At 60.2% G+C, this 14,427-nt stretch overlaps 1 protein-coding gene across 6 annotated transcripts in view; it reads left to right on the plus strand.

Annotated features, from left to right (window-relative positions):
- Positions 1-14,427, plus strand: part of GSE1 (Gse1 coiled-coil protein) — a 107,627-nt gene that overhangs the window by 76,549 nt on the left and 16,651 nt on the right. For 5 of the 6 annotated variants that reach the window (XM_090260930.1, XM_090260934.1, XM_090260935.1 and 2 more), the window contains 3 exons: positions 7,904-8,103; positions 13,119-13,297; positions 13,774-13,971. In XM_090260930.1, coding sequence (XP_090117056.1) covers positions 7,904-8,103; positions 13,119-13,297; positions 13,774-13,971 — 577 coding nt within the window. The remainder of the gene's footprint in view (positions 1-7,903; positions 8,104-13,118; positions 13,298-13,773; positions 13,972-14,427) is intronic. The other variant, XM_090260932.1, reaches the window with a different exon arrangement.

The following is a 14,427-nucleotide window of genomic DNA, read 5'->3' on the forward strand; positions in this document are numbered from 1 at the left end:
TGACTTACTCCCAGCAGCCCCCTCCCCACAGGCAGAGGTGCCACCTGGAACCAGAGCAGCTTCAGACCTGCCCAGGGAGGCAGTGGGAGAGGGAGGCTGCCAGCCCCTCACCCCTGCCCTTCCGCCCCTTCGCGCGCCGCCCCCGCAGGCCCCAGGGAAAGCTTCGCTGACACTGTCTGCCTGTCCTTGCCTGGGGAGCATCCAGCTCACTTTTGACCCCCTCCATTCCACCTCTGCTCCTGTCCCCGCTGTGGAAGTGTCATCTGATTTCAAGCCACAAGCACTGAGCTGTTCCCTCTGCTCCTCCAGCTCATTCTTTCCTCCCGTCGTGTCCCAGGGGTGCAGTTTAAAAACCCAGCTCAGAGGCAGTCAGTCATCTCAGTGCCCTGTCTCCTCTCCCTGGAGAGAGGCCGCCGAGGGAGACGCCAGTCCTCAGTGGGGAATTTCGTCTTTCCTGAGGCTCCGAAATGCGCATTCTTTTCATTGCAGCACAACCGGCTGCTCAGTCCCCAGTGGCCAGTGTGGCCTGGCGTCCAGCCCCCTGGACTGCTTGACCCTTTACTCGCCCCAGGCGGGTGCTCATAGGGCTAATCACATGGGCATTAGCAGATTCCGGCTCACGTCCTGGTTGTGACCCTGGCCACACCTTACCTCTGAGCTTCTGTCTTTTCTCAGGGCGAGGATAACATCTGTACCTTGCAGATTTGGCTGATTCAGAGAGAACACACCAGCTCCAGGCATAGCAGCTGTGTGCTGTGACTGAGGGCCACCAAGGCCATCGCCGCCTCTACCCTGACCACGGCCCCCACACACCACTGATAGCACCACCATCGGTTCTGCCCCCCGTCCCCCACCTCTCCATCTCTGAGCAGCCCAGCCAGGGGCTTGAGGGCCATCACTGGGAGGGGGCTGGGAAGGAGAGGGCTTCCGTGGGCGGGGGTGCCCCTGCACGCTGCAGCTGCGCACTGGGGTTTGGGTTGGCTGAATCGGACCTGCCTCTGGGAGGGAGAGAATCGGCTCGTCTGGGCTGGAGGCAGCCTCTGCCACCATGGCTCCTGTCGACAGCGTGGGGTACGTCCAGGCCCAGGGTGGCCTCTCTCCATCTCCAAGTCCCTGTCTTGACTTCTTGGAAGAAAGGAATTGGCCGGGCCCACAACACACAACCTCAGGCTACATGTCTGTGGCTGATTCCCAAGCTGGGGTGCACCTAGGGGACCCTTTGTGAGTGACAGGCCAGGGGGTCCCACCTTGAATGGAGGAGGTGTCACACGAGCAGTTGCCCCTGGCATCTGTCATCAGCTGCTGGAACTGGTCCCTCATTGCCCTGGCCACCAAAATAATGTCCCCCTGGGCCACTCCACCTTTCCTCTGCCTTGGTAGCTGCTAGGCCAGCTCTAGCCTTGGCCTGGCCTCCACTCCCTGCCAGAACCTCTTCTGGGCGGAGACCACCTCCCCCATTACAGCCTTGAAAGGAGTCCCAGCTGAGGAGTCCCAAGACCCACTGTCACAGGTTGTGGCCCCCCTGAACACCCCGAGACTCCTCCAGGCCTTGCAGGGCATGCTGGGTATCCCCAAAGCATCTTGTGGGCTTAGAGGTGCTTGCTGAGCGACTGAGTGGGGGGGTGAGACAGTCCCGTTCACGCTGCGTGCCTGCCTGGTCCTGTCTGGGGCCTGGCAGCTGCTCGCCCTGCCCTAGGCGCCACCATAGCTGGACCCTTCCCATCTGCGCCCCACCCCCCCCCAAAGAGGGCCAGTCTGGTAGCCTGCATCCCGCCGTCCCTGAGCGTGACAGGGCAGGGGCTGCTGCCAGGCGGCGGCTCTCACAAGCTGTGTGGCAATCTGCTCGCCTCCACGCCACAGCAGGCACCTCCCGTGGGGCCGCAGCAGCGCCCGTCTGCTGAGGGGAGGGGCTGCAGAGCGGAGAGCCCGCCGAGTCCTCTGCCGCTGGGGGCAGGCGCTCACGACACCCGGGCCAGTGCAACCCCACCGTGGGGACACAGCGGACTAGTCCTAACTGTGTTCCACTCTTGTCCCTGCTTGTACCACAGGCCTCTTTCAGAGGCTGGTGGTCCCACCATGTGGTTCCTCTGCCTATGGAGAATGTCGGGGGGCTGTGCCATGCAGGGTGGGGGCGGTCTGCTCAGGCAGCTGTGACCTGGGGGCCTTCTCTGTGGCTGGGGTGCTGGACCATGGGGAGGGAGCAGAGTGGGCTCTGAAGCCTCTGGGCCCACTCAACCCCCATGTCCAGCCTCCCAGCGGAGGGTGCCAGGCGCGTGACACTACCACCCTGAGCCCCATGGGACAGCCGAGTGGCCTCCCCAAGCTGGCATCTGCACAGAGCAGAAGCACCATTTTTGTCGCCTGTGAAACAACCAAGCTACCCCGGCTTTGTTTGAATCTGACAAAAGGTTGACAAGGGTGGCGATGGTGGCAGCTGGACTTGAATTTCTAGCTCTCGTTCGGGTCCAGAGCCCTGAACACTGGGTCCCCAGCCAGCTTCCTTCCCCGGCGTCTGTTGGCTGCCTGCCTCATCTTGTCACTGGCTTTGCAGGCGGGTCTGGTTACCAAGGTCCCACCCCTGAGTCCCAGGGAGGCTGGGCAGCGCCCCTCCCGCTGCTTGAGTTGGGACTCTGCCTGCCAGTGGACCAGTCAGGAAGCTGTCCTGGGCGAGGGTGGGGCTCTCCTGTTCTGCCACCACCTGAAGTCTGCCTCTTGCAAAGACAGCAGCAAAACAAACGAAGGGAGGAAAGAGCCTGCCTGGCACTCGTGCTGCCTGTGTGTGTCAGCCGCGCGGCTGGCAGGCTTGGTGAGGCGGTGTCGCCCTGTGGATGTCTGCGGCCCCATCTGTCTGTGCACAGGTGTGAGCTCCAGCAGGGGCGCCCTCCGAGCCTCTCCCTTCTATTCTGTCTGCCAGGCTGAGATTCTAGAGGCAGGTGGGTGTGGTTGGGTGGAGCTGGGGGAAATTGAGGCCCAGAGAAGGGGCGGCGGGCATGCCTGGGAGCTGAGTGCTGGGCAGGATGGGAGGGAAGGCAGATTGGGGCAGGAGGAGGTGACCAGAGCAGTGGACTGGTAGGCGATACCCAGCCCTGGATGAAAGGGCAGGGGCTTCCCCCGGCTATGCTGATACAACAGTGGCTTTCCCTGGCTCCCCGCTGAAGCCCCCTCTGCCATCCCCTGTCTTCCTCACCCCCACTTCCCTCACCTTCCCAGCGCACCCCTTGTGGGTTCTTGTGTGCCGTGACACAGCAGCGTTGCCCCTCAGTTGGGAGCCCGCTGACCTTCCCAGTCCTGTTCACCAGCAAGTCATTGGTTGGTCCCTGGAAGTGCACTTTGTCATGAAAACCTGCATCTCACCTTCGCTGGCTTGGGCTTAGTGACAGTCACATGACTGTGAATCAGGCCCAGGGGCGGGCTGTTGGCCATGGAGGGGCGGGGACTCCGACTGTCTCCCCACCCTCTGGAGAAGCTCCAGCTGGCTGGCAGGTAGGAGTGGCCCTGAGGTCTTTCAGCAGGTTCTTCATGAACTTCAGCCAGGCACAAGGCAGCTGTACAGAGGGCTTCCCACCCTAGTTCCTCTACCGTGTGCCTTGATAGGAACTGCATCTCCCTGCCCCTCACGTGTCTATTCCCACCAGGCACAGGTTGGACTTTATTCAGGGCCTGCTGTTCCTGTTCCCTTGGGGACCTTTCAGGGAAAGGAGGCAAGACCAAAACTGGGCCAGTCCGGCTGGGAGGCTTCCTGCGGGTGCCTCTGGGCCTTGCACGCAAAGAGGCGGGACTCGGTGGCCAGGCCCTTGTACGAGTCCATGGGGCGTAGTCTGCCAGGCCTGGTTCCTACCTCCTGGTCAGAAATGGGGATGGCAGAGGGGCAGCCTGGAGAAATGTGGGGCTTGTGTCTCCCAGCGGGGCTGCTGCCCACACCAGGCTGTGGGCTCGCTCACCCGCCAGCCAGTTGTGGGGTCCCCATGGCCATGACAGCCTGACAATTCTGTGTAAGGTTGGCCCAGAGACCAATTCAGGATGGCCTGGGACAGAACAAAGGCAAAAGAAGGTGGGGGGCAGGTGAGCGGAGCAGAGGACCCTCAGACTCACCAACCTGGCTGTGGGTCTCAGGTTGCTGCCCATTGGCACTGGGGCAGAGCTCTGCTGGGCGGGCCTCCCGCTGCTCTGCTGCTCACTTGCCAACTGCTAGCAGCTGCCTCCCGCTGGCACCCAGGCCAAGCAGTGCAGCGCCCCACCCCCAGCCCCCTCAGGCCTCTCAGAAGGCTGGCCCGAGGGTCCTGTTCTAGAGAAATGCATCAGATGGTCACATGTTCTTCTGTGTTCTCTCTGTCACTCCCCTAAGCTAGGAGGCCTGACTCAGTGCAGGGTCAGGCCCTGGGTGGATGGGGCTGTTTGGTGTGACTGCGATTAGTCCTGGCCCTCTGCTCCCTGCAGTGTCCCAGGCCAGGGTGGTGCTGTAGTGACACAGCAGTCTTTCTTAAGGGCATGCGATCGGTGCTTAATAATTGTTTGCGTGGCTAGTTAAGTGCACATTTGGGAAAGCTGATGGGGCAGCCACAGTATTGCGGTTTTATTTTCAGGCCTCACTCCCCCGCCCCTCGCGGCAGCTTTGGGGTCTCAGCTGTTAATTACATGTGCCCAGGTGGCCTCGGGCGCTAATCCTTGAGGTCAGACAACAGAGGTGACACTGAGCGCTCTGCCTCTTGTCATCTCCAATCCACATGCGTCCACTGACTCCTGCCACATGCCTCCAGTTAATTACAGCGATCACGGCCCTGCCTGCGCCCTGCGCTGCAGCCGCTGCCTGGAGAACAAGGGTCGCTAATTGGCGGGTACGTGGTCAGGGATCGATGGAGTGCTCTGGCTGGCGACTGACAGCCCTGCCCCAAGGGATTAGGCGTTAATTGTGGAGGGCCTCCCAGGTGGAAAGGAGGCTAATCCGGAGACAATGATGTAGGGTGGTGTGGAGGGAGGAGGCAAGTGAGCAGAGGTGGGGGCCAGGTGACCCTGAGTGCCCTGGACTGTCAGGTGCTCCTGTTCCTAAAGTTGAGGTCTAGATGCCTCCCTCCCTGAGGCCCAGAGCTGGTGCAGGATGAGGGGCGGAAGGTGTCTGTTCTCATCTTCCCCAAGCCCTGGAGGACCACAGCCCACCTAGCCTTTGACCCCAACTTGGCCTCTAGGCAGCTGCAGCCTCTGCCTTGAAGAATGAGGGCTCTGGGTGTCTTTGCTTTATTTCTTTACTTTTTTGGCTCCAGACCACAAAGATCCATCCTACCTCGACTCACAGGCAGAGTTTAGGCAGGGCCGCCCAGGATGCAAGCTGGGCACACAGTACGGCCTTCGGGCTGTCCAGCACCCAAGGCTGAGTGACAGGAGCTTTATGAGTGGTGGCCACATCAGCACCACTCACAGTAGTCAGAAAGTGACATACCCGACCATTCATTGGTGGTGATGGATAAACAAAATGGGGTCCCTTTCTACAATGGAATATTACTCAGCCATGAAAAGGAACACAGTTGTGACACGCTAACAGCATGGATGAATCATAGAAACATCACGCTGAGTGAAAGAAACTAGTTACAAAAGGCTGCATACTATGTGATTCTATTTACATGAAATGCCCGGACTAGGGAAATCCATGGAGACAGAAAGCAGATTGGTGGCTGCCAGGGGTTGGTGGGTGCTAGTGGGTATGGGGTTTCTTTTGGGGTAAAGAAAATGTTCTGAATTGACTGGTGATGGTTGCAGTTGTGAATATACTAAAAACTGTTGAATTGCAAATGGTGTTGTGAGTTCTGGGGTGCGGGGATCATATCTCAATAAAGGTGCCACAACCCAAAAACGGGATCATGGAAATTCCTTTTATAAAGAGAAAGATCGCTGCCTAGTATATTTTCAGAAATTTAAAATGAGATTTTTATCAAAATCTAAGCACCTACAGAAGAGTGCGCAGACCATAAGCACCCAGGGGGGCGGATTTTCGGAGTGAGCCCACAGAACTGAAGCAGAGGGAGGCCCCACTGCAGCTGCCCCTCCTGCAGGTACAAGCGTCTGGCTTCCGCCCCCGTCGCTGCAGTTCCATCTTTCTCCACTTGGTGGTGTTGCCGTGACTCACCATGGGCCTGAGGCTTTGGCTGCTTCCTGCCCTGCCTGCTAACGTCTTTCTTGAGGCCACGCAGGCTCTGTCCTTTTAGCTGCTGGGGAGCCTTGGGGTAGTTTCAGGTCGGTGGCTGCCAGAGCCCCTGGCCGTGACTTGGCTGGACATCAGCCCTGTTGTGCCGGGTACAGACCCAGGAGCAGGGTGCTGGGCCGGGCCCTGGGCAGATAACAGCCTGAGGAAACACAGGCAGTTTCCCAAAGTTGCACAAACTCAGGGGAGGGCCTGGGTGCCCCAACTTACCACCAGGGTTTCTCTCCATCAGCTTCTCATAGTGGACGGCAGCCCGCCAGCTTCTGGGGGGCCACTGGGTCAGTCCCTAGCCAGCACTCCTCCCACTGGGGTCCTAAAACTGGCTTCCTGGCTGGGTCTCACTGACATGGCAGCCCGGTTTGTTTCAGAACCTTGGAGGCATCCCCACTGGGGAAGCAAGGCCACTCATCCTCCCCCATTGGTTGTCCCCCAGGGGTGATGGCACTGACCAGGAGGCTGGGAGCTTCCCCTGCTGGTGGGCAGCAGAACTGAGATCTAGACCCAGTGCTCGGTTCCGGGGGGTTGCAGAATTTTAGGGTGTGGGCTGTGGTTGGCTGATCCGTTTGGAGAATTGGGACCGTTCCCCCCCCCCACACAGTCCCTACTCACCCCACATGACACCTCACTGCCTGCCTGGCTGGGGACAGACAGGTGGGGACAGGGGGTGAGGGGTGCCTGGCCTTGGCATTGTTCCTAAGGTTGCTGAGCAAAATGTATTGCTGGGCAGCTCTTGGGGCGCAGCCTGTGAGTTGGGTGGGGGCAGGTCTGACTTTGACTGGGTATCTCCCTGCAGGGCGGAGGCCTGGGCAGGAGCACCTTGCTCGGGGCAGAGCTCTGTCTCCATCTGCGGGGCCTTGATGTTGGGCCCCTCTGCCGGCTGGTCACACCACTGAGGCTGCGCATGGCTGGCCAGGACCTCTGGGTCAGAAAGAAGGAAGTGCGCCAGAGTGCTGCCTTCTCAGCGGAACCCTGGCAGCTGGGACTGTCTCGGTGCACATGGGGCCATGGGCCGCCCATTAGCCAGAGGTCTTACTTGGTAATGTGAGAGTGATCACTTGAGATGGTGTGGAGACAAGACAAGTGTCCCTGGGACAGACACAGGTTTGAAACAAAATTCGCGGAGGATGCCTGGAAGCCGATGGAACTCCACTTCCAGAAAGGGGGGTCTGTGATGGCACCTGTTCCCCCACCTCCCCGGGGCTGCAGGTGCAAAGCCAGGATCTTAGAAATAGAAGGTGCCCAGCTGTGCCCCCTTGGAGAGTTCAGTGTTTGCCTCCTGAGTCCCGGAGTGAGACGAGGCATCTCCTGGCTGCTACTTCGGACCGTCAGCAGCAGCCTCCTGCCAGATCCTCCCAGACCAAGACTGGCACCCGGTGTCCATCCAAGAAGGGTTCAGGTGCCAGCTCTACCCCAGCCCCCAGCCAGTAGAGCGCACAGCCACCCAAGCTGATGCGTACCTCGGGACTGTGCAGTTGAGCGGCCTGGACGCACAGGGCTGGTGGTGGGCAAGGGTGTGCCACTCGCCTGCCTGGTGCCTGGCACTGGTTGAACCTTTGCTGTGATGGATAAAATTTGAGGATTGCCTATTTGGCCTCAGTGCTGTTCATGGTTCTCAGATGAGGTCTGGGTCTGCGGTAGGGGCCGGTGGCCTTGAGTCAAACACTGAGCCATCTGAATCCATGGCTCAGGCTTTCTGTCCTTCTCTTGCAGGGTCTTCACTGAGCAGCGAGTCATCCCCCGTGTCCTCTCCAGCCACCAACCACAGCTCCCCTGCCAGCACGCCCAAGCGTGTGCCCATGGGCCCCATCATCGTCCCCCCTGGGGGCCACAGCGTCCCCAGCACGCCCCCTGTGGTGACCATTGCCCCTACCAAGACCGTCAATGGCGTCTGGAGGAGCGAGGGCCGGCAGGTGAGTGCCCAGGGTGCTTGGAGCTGGGTGTGACCACAGGTCACAGGTGTAGGGAAGGTGGCCTTCCATAAGGGAGGACTGGATTTTGGGGCTCAAATCCCTCACTCCCAAACTTGTGCTCCTCTGAGCCCTTGTCTTCTCTGCACAGTGAGGTGACAGCAGCACCTACCAGGAGGGTCTGTGCAAAGGAAGAATAGCATTTGTGAGTGTCATTCATCTCTGGCTGCCACCAACAGCACCATGCACCGAGTGCCTACATAACAGGCGTACCCGCAGCTCTGGGGGCTGGACGTCTGCAGTCACAGTGCGGGCAGGGCTGGTTGCTCCAGAGGCCTCGCCCCTTGGCTTGCAGATGGCCGCCTTCTCCCTGTGTCCCCACATGGTTCTCCTGTGCATGGCTGTGTCCTGATCTCCTCTTATAAGGACGCTGGTCATATTGGATTAGGGCCCCCCTGATGGCTTCATTTAACTTAATCACCCCTTTAAAGGCCCTGTTTCCAAATACAGCCACATTCTGAGGTCTGGGAGTTGGAGCTTCAACATGAATTTGAATGGGGACATACTCATATAATTTGGCCCATGACTCCACGTCAAGTGCTTAAAATGGTGTTTCCAAGTCACAAGCACTTAATAAATAATAACTGTTGTGATTCCTTATTGCTCAGACAAGGAATTGACATAGGAAAAGGCCACTCCCCGTTTTCATATGTCACATTTTTATGTTTCCATCCTAACTGTTGACACCCACCAAGGGGGCCCTTCCTAACACTTGGGGTCCCTGTATGTGGCCGCTGCCAGGTGACCTGCCTGTGCAGAAGGAGCGGGTGGCCCTGGGAACCACTGCTCTGCCCCGGGCCAGGGCTCGCTGCCCCCCCCCCCCCCCACACACACACCTGCTATTCCTAGCCCAGAGGAGCCCTTCTAATTAAGATACTGTCGCTGTGCTTCTCTCCTGGATTTTCCTGCCAAGTTCCCCGAGGGATGGCACTGCTTGGAAATACTAATTAAACCAAGGGGGTGGGGGAGCTCCCACCTCGCCCCATCTCAGCTCCTCTCTATTGGGGTGGGGGGGGTGGGCATCCGCTTGGCCACTCAGGGTCTGTCTTTCTGCCCTTGAGGGGTGGACTCCATCAGGCAGGTCCTGACCTAGAGTGAGGGTCCCCAATGAACCCAGTGGGGATCCCTGGAAACAGCTGTGGCCTGGGACCCACCTAGGTGTGACTCTAACTTGACCCCCACATTGGAGGTGAGAAGCCCTCCTGGATTGTCATCTGCTCAAGTTCCCCTTGTGCTTTCCCAGACGCTGCTACCTTGGCGTTGTTGGCTCTGCCCTGTGTGCAGTTTGGAGACTGGAGGGACAAGGCACGACCGGGCAGGTGGACTCCAGCCAGCGGGGCTGCCCGCTACCCCTGGTTGGAGGGAGGATAAGGGTTCTTTCCCAGAGTCTCCTGCCTACAGAGAGGCCAGTTGCCCCTCACTGTCAGCCACCTGGCGGTCAGCCTTGACCTCAGGGGCCCAGCCACCTGGCTCAACAGCTGCCTTTCCCCTAACTCACTCGGTCCAGGCAGCTTCTGCGTCCTGCTGTGTCCCTGGCCTGTGGCAGCTTCCACAGCCCAAAATGTTCCCACTCAGGAATGGCTGCTTTTTCCCTCCCCACTGGGACCCAGGATGCCTTGTCAACAGTCCCTTCCTGCCCCAGGCCGGCTCCCTGGCTCCTCCTCACTCAGAAACATTTACTAACCCCAGAGAGAGGGCCAGGCACAGATCTGCTCCAGCCATTGGCGGTTAGTGAAACACTGATGCTGGCAGGGGGCGGGAGGACGGGAGTGGGATTAGCAGTTGATGTATGGCTCATCAGCTCCGCACAAAGGCTCAGCGGAGAGCTTAATCCTTCTGGGGAGGGGAGCTCAGGGAGAGGCGTGAGGGCAGGAGAGGCGAATCACTTCCTGAAGTGGTAGCCCAGGAGTCACGGGGGCCTCCTGATGGCGCGGGGTGGGGTTGGGGGGCCTCTAGGGCCCCTTGTCTGGGGTCACAGAGATTTCCCAGGTAGTTGGAGCTTGGAAAGGAGCGATGAAATGAAAAATAGTCTATTTTAAAGCTAACAGGGCATGTCCTGTCTGTCTGACTGGAAACCTCTCTAATCACCGGAGAATGAAGGATTTTCCTCCCTCCCTGCCTCCCCCTCATCCGTCTTCCTTTCATCGCTACAGCTGCGCCTGCAGCCTTGCAGCCGCGGCGCAGAAATAAAAAGCTGCCCACAGATGCTCCTCAATGCGTGCCTGGCTGCCAGGGACAGCAGTGGGAGTCCAGCCGTCACTGTTGGGGTGCCTTGGGGTGGCTGGCAGAGCCTTCTAGGCCCAGCCCATGTTGGGGTCTGCTGACTGGGCCCATCCCACCGTGGGCAGCCCTTGTGTGCCCTCTAAGCTGGACTGACCTCACTCCCAGGTGCTTGTCACAAGCTTAGCAGGGTGCCAGCCAGATGGAAGGCACGTGGGTCTGGCCCACTGAGCCCCCTGCCCACTGCCTCCCCCATCACCCCTGGCTTCTCCGATTCCTTGCTTGTCTCAGCCAGGCCGGGACAAGGTGCCATCTGGCCCAGCTGCCTTTTAGCAGGACTTTGTCCCACTGAGGAGAGAAGGGGGCTCTATTCCCTGGTGGCCCTGGGGAGGGGTGGACCCCTGGAGCTGGTTCCCTCTGCCAGCAGCGGTGATTGTGGGAGTGAGGGGGACTTCAGGCTTGGTGCTGCGCTGCTGTGTGTGAGCCTCACACACCCCCCCCCCCCCCCCGCCCCCAAGTTTCTCACCCACTGCCCACCTATACTAATGCATCGTCCTCACTGCTCTATGAGCTGGGGCTGCAATTGGAAACTGAGGCATGAGACAGTTACATAAGAGGTGCTGTCCTAAGGTGAGCCGGGAGTCCCCCACTGTCTGCATAAGCAGCTGGAGGACCCCGAGCCCCAGTATAGAAGTCTCTGGAAAGCTGAGAGGCAGGAGTTCCGGGCTCCCACCTCTGACCCAGGGCACTGGGGTCTGTGTGTGTCCCATCCTTGGCACTCGCCGTGTGAACACGCCTTCTGGGAAGGGCAGGTCCAAGTTCGTGAGCCCACGAGGGCCTTGCAGTGAGTGGAGGTCCCTGCCACCGCATGTGAAGGCAACAGATGTTGCTGCTCATTAGAAATTCCAGTCAGCAGCCTGTCTCCTTCGATTAATTACCGCTGATGTGTCTTCTGGAGGACGGAGGCGCACGGCGGCTGCCTGGCCCTGGGCATGTTTGGTGACTATGGCTGAGGGGCGGATGGGCCCTTGTCCGTGAGCCTCGGCCACCCCGTCAGAGACCACCTCCACGGTGTCCTGTTGGCCGGTGTGAAGATGGATGAGCGGCCACAGTGATCCGCTGCTCACCACCCACACGGGGTGGTAGATAAATGGGGGCTCTGCCACCCCCACCTCCTGGTGCTGAGGATGACCGTGCAGAGCAGGGAGAGCTGCAGCTGGAGGAACAGGGAGCCAAGGTCCCCTCGGCAGTCAGGCCCACAGCTCCGGCGTCTGGCCCTCGGCTCCAGGCGTGCCACCCCATGTCCAGTGGCCTTTCCCAGACATGCTCCTCAGCAGCCAGTTCAATGAGACAGTCAGAGGGTCATGACCTTGCTCGTTTTCCGGGTGTTCAGCATTTTGTGGCGCTGTGGAGACACCGTGGATTTGGAGCAGGTGGACTGGGGCTTGTGCCCTGGGAGCCCCTCCTGCTTTCTCCAAGCCCTGGTTGCTCTCTGATCAGTAGTGGTCAGACTTGACACACAGATCTGGCCGAGGGAAGGCAGGTCTGGCTGGGAAACGGGCTCAGGAGTGGGTGGCCGCAGCCCAGGGTAGGCCTGGAGCGAGGGCTGAAGGGGAGGTAGAGCTACTCCAGAACCCAGAGAAAGCGCCCCTGACTACTGCTCTGAATGCTCCCTGGGGCTGGCTGCGCGGCTCCCTTCCTTTCAGCCACATAAATGACGAGAACAGGCAAAACCTTCCAACCGGGTGATTTCTGGTTGATGTGCATGTAGGGTGTCCCCCCATGTGGCTGGGGCTGCACGCCCGCCCTTTCCTGCGAGGGCCTTGCTCTCCCTTCGTGCCTTGGGCCAGCTCCTTCTCTGGGTCCCTGAGCTACACACCCCCTGCCAGGCCCCAGATCACTCTCTTCATCCAGGAGTTTGGGGCAGATGGGGCCGCAGCCCATAGCCACCTATCCCTCAGTGTGTACGAAGGTGTCCCCAGACAGGTCTGGCCAGTCGAGGCCCTGCAGCTGCCTGCTCTGGCCATCGCCAGGGCCGCCCCAGGGGTTAGCAGCAAGCAGATCGGTACATTGAGCTCTGGACAGTACCAGCTTCTTGAGGCTGAGTCACCCCGGGCTCCAGGGGTCGAGGTATCTGTGACGCAGCCCACAGCTGTCAGCGCAGTTGACGCCTCGGCCCCTGGGGGCTGCCTCTGCGCACCTGGCAATGAGTAGCGTTGCCCTGCGGTTACTCAGCCTGCTCCTGAGTAATGCTCACTTCCTGAGCAGGGGAGGGCAGTGCTGGGACCGGTGTCATCTAACTCCTCGAGTTTGGGTTTGGAGCTAATGTGACCTTGTTGGAGACCCATGCTGGGAGAGTGTGAGTGTTTTGTGTGGGGTGGGGAGCCCCTGTTCTGCCATGTCCCTTCATGGACACTGCGTACTCGTCTTGGTGAACTTCGCAGTCCTTGAGGGAGGCCCTGTCCTTCCCCACTGCACCAAGGAGGGAACAGCCCCCCCAGGTGGGTTTCGGTCCAGACCTGTTCCTCAGTGGGACCTGTGTTTTCCCTTCTCGCCGTCCTGCCTCTGACACCACACGTACTGCAGGTGTGGGTAGAAGACCTTAGGGAAGGGGCATTACTAGAACATGCACTAAACCTGAGGCTTTTCTTGTCTGGAGAAACACCAGCCACATCTTTGTTAGCAGCCTGCCCTCGCCAGTCCCGCCCCCGCCCTGACCCGCTGTTCTCTGTCGCCAGCAGGACGCCAGCTCTCGGGGCAGCAGCAGCAGCGGTCGAGAACGCCTCATTGTGGAGCCCCCGCTGCCCCAGGAGAAGGCAGGGGGCCCGGCCATCCCCTCTCACCTGCTCACCTCCCCCTATCCCTTCGGCATCTCCCCCAGCTCAGTCGTGCAGGACTCCCGATTCCCACCGCTCAAGTAAGTCTGCGGGTGGGGGGCTTGGGACGGGCCCGAGTGCTCGGGCGCTGGGTACCTGGGGCCGAGCCTGCAGCCTGGGGTCTGCACCAGCTGATTCTGAGGGCCACCAGGGGGCGGCTCATCTGTCTGCGCCTGCAGCCCGTTTCCACACTGAGATGATTCCTGGCTCTCCCATCCCGCCCAAACCCCTGTCCTGGTTCCAGGGGCGAGGGGTCCCTGTGGGCTGCAGCTAGCAGACATGTGCCTGCTGGTGAGGACAGTGGGGAGCCAGACAGGCAAGAAGCAGCAGCTGCCCACCTCTGTGCCCTGGGCCTCCTGCCAGCACTGGTGTCTCGTTAGTGAGAGCCGGAACCTGTCCCCAGAGACTCGTCCTTCCAAGGGAGGTGGCGGCAGGGGGAATGTGGGGAGGCTGACTCATTTCCCAGCCTGGAACAGGCGCTCCGCTCACCTGTCTGTCTCTCCATCCCTGCCTGCAGCCTCCAGCGGCCTGTGCACCACGTGGTGCCCCCTAGCACGGTGACCGAGGACTACCTGAGGAGCTTCCGCCCCTACCACACCACCGAGGACCTCCGCATGTCCTCCCTACCTCCCCTCGGCCTGGACCCTGCCACCGCCGCAGCCTACTACCACCCCGGGTACCTGGCCCCGCACCCCTTCCCCCACCCGGCCTTCAGGTGAGTTGTCTGAGTACCCCCCTCCCCCACAGTCCCCACCGAGTACCAGGGCCCTCATGTTCAGGCAGTAGTGTGCTCCTGGTGAAATGGAACCTGGCTAGGAATGTTTCTCGTGTCCTGGGGGCCAGACTCCCAGTGAGAGCCTGGCACAGCCCCCCAACTGTTCAGATTAGCCTGTAGGGATTTGCCCTGCCAGAAAGTCCCCTCGTCTCAGCTGTCATTCCTCTACTTCCCCCCTTTGTCGTTGGCCCCGCTGGCAATACAGAGCTGTCACCAGAGCAGTTTTGTGTAGTAGAGAGGGACTCCTTGCTCTGTAACCACCCTGGTGGGAGTGTGGGTGGTCGCTGCTCTGTGTAGAAGCTTCCTGAAGCTGAGCCTGATGAGGCTGTTGTTCTGCTGTGTACAGCTGCTCACATGGGGGCTGCTGGTCAGACCTGAGAAGTCTTGGCCTGGCAG

This window comes from Furipterus horrens, unplaced genomic scaffold (genome assembly GCF_987537825.1).
Source record: "Furipterus horrens unplaced genomic scaffold, mFurHor1.1.pri manual_scaffold_13, whole genome shotgun sequence".
Taxonomy (NCBI): Eukaryota; Metazoa; Chordata; class Mammalia; order Chiroptera; family Furipteridae; genus Furipterus; species Furipterus horrens.